This window comes from Impatiens glandulifera, chromosome 8, assembly GCF_907164915.1.
Source record: "Impatiens glandulifera chromosome 8, dImpGla2.1, whole genome shotgun sequence".
Lineage (NCBI taxonomy): Eukaryota > Viridiplantae > Streptophyta > Magnoliopsida > Ericales > Balsaminaceae > Impatiens > Impatiens glandulifera.
The window spans coordinates 19248032-19254679 of record NC_061869.1 but is presented as its reverse complement, the minus strand read 5'-3'; the positions used below and the strand labels follow the sequence as shown (position 1 = coordinate 19254679).

Genomic DNA, 6648 nt, shown 5'->3' with positions numbered 1-6648 from the left:
GTATCGTCAATAATGAGATTCTCTATGATGCTAGATGCACGAGGAAGACTTTGGCGATAACAAATTCATGTAACATGTACTTTAAATAGACAAAGACAAATCTTGAATCATTTTTTGCACCCTAAGTTTTGTTGTAACATTTCAAAGTTGTTGAGATAGTTTAGATAAGTGACGCGTTGTTGATGAATCATTGAGATCATTGAATTAGAAAGAAATTTGTAGAATTTTAAAATTTGATTCAATACTATATTTGAGTTTTTTGGGTTACCTCACATGATTAATCTCCAACAAATAACATCTCTTACAAATAATAAGAATAAAAACATTTAAGAGACTCACAACCTTTGTTGTGAACCGGTAAATCCTGCGAAACACAAGGACACGTGGCTGTTGCCCTGTCTCTCCCTCTTTACCCTTTTAATTGTTTTTTCTCTTTCTCCTAAACTTCTGTTTTGTCTCCGTTTGTTGCTGTCTTTTGGTTTTACCCTCCTCCTCTCTCTCTCCTCCATACCTATCTCTCTCTCTCTCTCTCTTTCTTCCCCGTGAACACGGTCGGCAGATTTATCCCCATTCTCTCATCCAATTCGATTCAATGTCTCTTAATTTCATCTCCACCTTCATTTCTTCAGATTCAATTGCATCAATTTCATCCATGATCCCATTCTAGCTTCTATTATTCTGTCGATTGCGTTCTTTCGGGTTCAGATTTCATTTTGGCGGTGTTGGTGTTGGTCGTGCTGCTGATCATCACTCAGGTCAACTAGATTCCCTTTTTTATCCTTTAATCAGGTTTTTTCCCGCACATTTCTTATTACTTTCTTCGCCTATTTCTCTCGATCCACTTAAGCGATTCTTTATTAACCCTAGTTTTATTATTAGGTCATCTTACAAATTTATCGATTTGTTCGTACCCATCTCATGATATCATAGGTTTTTTCTTTTGCTTGATCGATTCACTCCATGGATATGATTCTAGGTTTCATACTGGAAGCTCTGTGAAATTTTCGGTGCGTCGTTTTTAGTTGGCATCTGAAATCGAGGCTTCTTTCGTTAGAATCGATTCTTCCTTTATTACAATTAGGGGTTCGTTCGTTCATTAGATCTTCTTCAATCCTTTCTTTCTTACCATTTCTTTTCGGTTACCAAAAGACATAAAAAAAAGAAGAAAACAGAAAAAATAAACAACCTTTTATCTCGTTTTCTCAATCCCTTAATCCTTAATTTCTGTTGTTTGTATATATATATATTTTTGAAGACAAAAGAGAAAAAAAAAAAAACCAACTGTTGTGTGCTATGGCCTTGAATTTTTCACACCGTCCAATCTTTTCATCCCATTTGTCCGAAGACAATTATGTTTCTCCAGCAAGAATGGCAAATGGTTACCTTATGGAGGGAATTCAAGAAAATAGTGACAGGTGTGGCTCCCCGGAATCTGTATCTAAAGATGTAATTGATCGATTACCTTCGGATCCATTTGACATGGACATAACTACGACATTTACAGCAATTACGGGTTGGTTGGAGGATTTGGAAGTAGACTATGGAGGATTTGGACGAAATGTTGTGGTGAACAATGCAGAGGAGTATAATTTGTTCACAGGGTTAAATTTAATTTGGACCAATGTCTTGCGGTTCCAACCATTTCCCAGCAATACACAATTCAGTCATATCGTTCCTGCTGCATCTCCATCAGATGGATGGATAAACGAGACAGAGGTTGTGAGTAGTAGTAGTAGTACAAGTATAAATCATGTTGAAGAAACTCAAGAAGAGAGTGTTGAAAGTTGTGGAGTTGCACATGAAGCTTTCCTTTATTCTCTTGGGTCTCTGGGCGTGCGAGATCTCCTTTCTGTCGAAAGAGTTTGCAAGTCCTTGCGTTCTTCTGTTCAAACTGATATACTTCTTTGGAGGAATATCGTTATTGATCAACCTTTGAATGAGAAGATCACTGATGATGCTCTGTTTGAATTAACAAGTAGGGCCCAGGGGACACTCCACTCTTTGAGCTTGGTGGAGTGTCCTAGGATTACTGATGATGGGCTTAAACGGGTACTCGAGACCAATCTCCAGTTAACAAAGGTAATTTTATTTATTTATATGCAATCTTGAAGAAAGAATTGGTACATACAATATATTATTACTTTGACCATTGTCCAATTATTGAGTATCCTTTCAGTCTGTCTATGCATGTGCTTTTCTGACTGTGTAATGTTCCTATCTTTGTTGGTTCATTTTCTTAAGCTTTGTACGTCTGCTGTTCTCAAGTGATTATGTTCTTTTCTCTTTGGTCCATTTTCAGTGATGCCGTTATTTTATTTGATTACCTGCTTTTTTTATGCGATGGTGTCATATTGTTCTTTTGGTTTATAGAATATAATGCCATCTTTTGACTACTAATACTGCATGATGCTTTAGCCAATTCTATCACGAAAATGTGGTCATTGTTGATTTATGTTGTAAGATTTTTTCTTGTCCTGGTAAGAACAATGAGATCTTGGAAGCTCCACTCATCACTTCCTTTTTAGTCAATGGTACTTGTGTGAATGCATAGTGGCTACTTAAGACCTTGATTTAAAAAAAAAAAAAAAAATCAACCTGTTTCTTTTAAACAAAACCCTTATTTAATGTAAAAAGTGGGTTAGCTAGGTTACTTGTGAAAATGATCAAATAATTTAATATTATAAAAAGTTAGGGTAATATGGTATTTTGGTTAATCATTTGAATGATTCTATTGATGATGGGATAACAAGTTATTTGGATTAAATTCAATTAACCCTTCATTAAACAAGGGTTATGCTTATTCCTTTGAATAGTCAACATATATGATGTAATAACTAAATGCTTTTTTAATGTTGCTGCAGCTAAGTGTTCCAGGATGTACAAGACTCAGCGTAGAGGGCATTGTGAGTACGTTGAAGACACTAAAATCTGAAGGTACTTTATGTTTGAAGCATCTCAGAATGGGGGGACTTTATGGAATGACAGAAAATCATTTTGAGGAGCTGAAGCTCTTATTAGGGACCAACAAAGTACAAAATGATCGTGAGCCACGATATTATGATGGGGGGCATCATTATGTGCTGTGTGACGATGACTATGCAATTGATATAGAAGAATGCCCAAAGTGCCAAAAATTGAGAATTGTTTATGATTGTCCAGTTGAGGGTTGCCAAGGGCAAAGTGGTAATTGTAGAGGATGTATACTGTGTATTCCGCGATGTGTAGAATGCGGTTGTTGTATCAACGATAGTGAGTATGAGGAAACCTTTTGTCTGGAATGGCTTTGCTCAGATTGTTCTAGTCATCAGCTGCCCATTCCTACAGAAAGGCTTGATGATAACATTCTGCCCTTAGATGATAACGTTTTGAGCCAGGAATCAAGCTAAGGGTTGGTGTAATTGTTGTTCTCTCGAGAAAAAAGAAACATGTGTTTGTGTTGGTAGTTAGCATTGGCCAAACACAGCTTTTAGATGGACCTTATTCGTATTGACTGTAGAAGTGGTGTTGTTTAAGTTGGTATGGACCGAAATTGGAGGAAGAAAGCACAAAACAATGATGGTGAAAAGGAAAAATGATAAAGAAGGTCAGTTTGTGTTACTAAATATATATATATATATATATATGATGGGTTGGGATGAAATAAAAGTTTGTTGTACTTGTTTATGACTTTAGATTGTTAAGAATGATCATCTTATGTTAGACTGTAGTAGTACTAATAATCACTTATGTTCAAACTGTGTATTGTTGTCATATGGTTGTGTTATAGAATAAAAACTTATGATTTATCCAACTTTTCAACTATATTTTATAAATATTCCCTTTTCCCACCATGTTCTTCATATTCAATTTGTACTAGCAAATCATGAGCCTGCAAATATATCTAAAGACAGTTTGAGAAACATACTAAATCAGGTAAATAAATCTTCACCTTCTAATGAGGTAGGGTTTCCTTTTTATGTAGAACTAGTTATAAAACAAGCAAAGATAAGATGTAATTTATTATCTATCTCTACTAATTGATGTTAGATTTTGATGGGTGGGTGTAGATTTTAGCTATTACATCTGCTGTTTTTCATGTGCATTAATACAAAATTTTTATAATTATTGTTTTGTTTGCATACTACATGTTCTCATTTTTTTTCTAAATGACAGCATGACTTATTGAGAGTTTATAAGATTCACTTGATCAAGTTAAGGAATACCAAAAGTCTCTAAATATCATCATGACTAATGGAGAGTTTATATGCTCCACTTGATATATGAAGTAATTAGGAATGCTAAGAATGATGAATTTCAAAATCCATAGAAAAAATTATATCTAAATTATAATATGATTTCCAGTTTAAATACACTTATTCATTCATGTTTATGTTAAGTCTGTTGATTGCAATGAACAATTATCATCCTCAAAGGTGATAGGGGAGGGAATTTGAGGGGAATGTAGAGAGAATAATGTGGTTAGAAAAAGGAGAGAAGAGAGAAAAATTTTGTTAATTTTTTGACTAATCAAATTGCGTCATATCATCCATTCTCCCAATCATTTCTCAAATTAATATATTTGCACAAAAATGCATATACTTGTACTTGTAGGGAATTTGTATAAATTTGTTGACAATACTTACTTCTTGCAATGACCATCAAGGGAGATCTTTTAATCAATACCACTTTTATTACCTAATCACCAAAATCCACTCAATACTTGATATAAATACAAAGACAAATAAAAAGCCAAAAGTCAAGAAAAAGAGTTTATGGAATAATAGGATTCTATCTTTCCTACTATTCCTCTTTCTCTATGATCCATAAGTAAACAATGATTTGTTAGAAATAACTATATAATAACCAACATGATATTATCACAACTTTTATAGAGGATGGATGAAATGTTATTATTATTGTAAGTTGAACCAAACAAACATTGTAGTCTAAACATATCTCTATAAAGAGCATACAAAATTCTACATGAATCTCATATGTTTCAATCTAATTACAAAAAGTAATAGAAAAGTACATTTTTTAAAGAAAAAATCAAACATGATTAATAAAGGCCTCAATAATTCATTATATATAAAAAAACCATCTCTGGTCTATTTCTTTAATATCTTGAATAACACAACAATCACAGTCTAATTCGAGTAATGATTTGGATCAAATATGAAAAGTTCAATTCGACATTAAACTTTAAACATCAAAATTAAGTTGAAAAAAATAAGTCATACTATTGAAACAAGAAAATGAACCAACAATCAAATTAATTTGAACAAATATCCTAACAAAATGGAAATATAATAGAACATATTCTGAAATTGCTTGAGTTTCATTCCAAAATAGTGATCCCAACAACAATCATTGGATTTTTAAGTCACTTTCATTTCTTAAAAAGTCTCAAACCTTCCCAAAAGGAAAACATAAACATGATTCTATATTACAAAGATATTATTGTCAAATATGAAATAAAATAAATCCAAGTTTACTGTGTATAAGATTTTGTTTGACGCATCACCTCGCAGTTATTCGTGCCTTATCTATATATATATATAATGATGTTTAATTTTTAAAGTGTCCGGATTGCCGGGTCGAGAGCTGTGGTTAATTTGGATATATGTGAGAGTAAATGGATATTTGGGTCGGATTGTGGGTTGACCCGCCCATAAACTTAAAACGGTTAAAAATAAAATTAAAAATGCTATAGGTATGGTTCGAACTTGCAACCTAACAAAACAAGTACAACCTTTTGACCAACTAGACTAATAACACTTTATATTTTAATTTCAACCCAAAATTTGATAAACGCGTGACATTTTAATAATATAAGTTCAACTTTTTAACTAACTAATCTATATATATATATATATATATATAATGATGCTTAATTTTTAAAGTGTCCGGATTGCCGGGTCGAGAGCTGTGGTTAATTTGGATATATGTGAGAGTAAATGGATACTTGGGTCGGATTGTGGGTTGACCCGCCCATAAATTTTTTACCGTAATATTTTTTTCACAGTTTTTTATATTATTACTCGTGCAAATGCACGGGATACATGCTAGTTATATACCATTATTTATGTCTACATTCTAAGATGAATGCTCTATTTTTTTTTGTTAGATCTTATTCCAAAGAAGTTGTCTTTGTGTACATTAGACATATAAGTTTTCATTTTGTTGAATGTTTAAATTGTGCAAAGAACTTAACTTTCTTCAATATACACACCTTAAGAAATAAAGCATGTAATAACACATTTCTATTCTTTATTTCAAATAGTTGAATAATATAAAGGACATCACGGGATTGAATGACATTATAAAACAAGACAAAGAAACTTTTACTCTTGTAACTGTCTTGAAATAGATTCATAAAGATTATTTCATAAAATTGTCACTCTTATTCATATTACCTACCCAACTTAGACTAATGTGTTTTTAAATAATGTTTTTGGTACAACACTTGGTGTATTTTCTAACAAAGCCTTAATAGAGTCTCCAACAAAAACTTTAGAGTCTTTCTCACAATATCGTAGTCCGACTTTAACTATAATATGAAGTAGAATGAAATAAAAAGGTAAAAAATACCCAACCAGTCTCAAAATATATAAAATAAAATAATAAAAGCATAAATTCAAACAATTCAACTATCCATAGATACAATAA

General features: G+C 32.4%; 1 protein-coding gene across 1 annotated transcript; it reads left to right on the top strand.

Annotated features, from left to right (window-relative positions):
* Window positions 1-480: 480 nt before the first annotated feature.
* Window positions 481-3798, top strand: LOC124912238 (F-box protein SKIP14-like). The gene is made up of 2 exons (XM_047452805.1): window positions 481-2079; window positions 2862-3798. The coding sequence occupies exons 1-2, from the start codon at window positions 1294-1296 to the stop codon at window positions 3384-3386; spliced, it is 1311 nt and encodes a 436-aa protein (XP_047308761.1). The 5' UTR covers window positions 481-1293; the 3' UTR covers window positions 3387-3798.
* Window positions 3799-6648: the final 2850 nt, after the last annotated feature.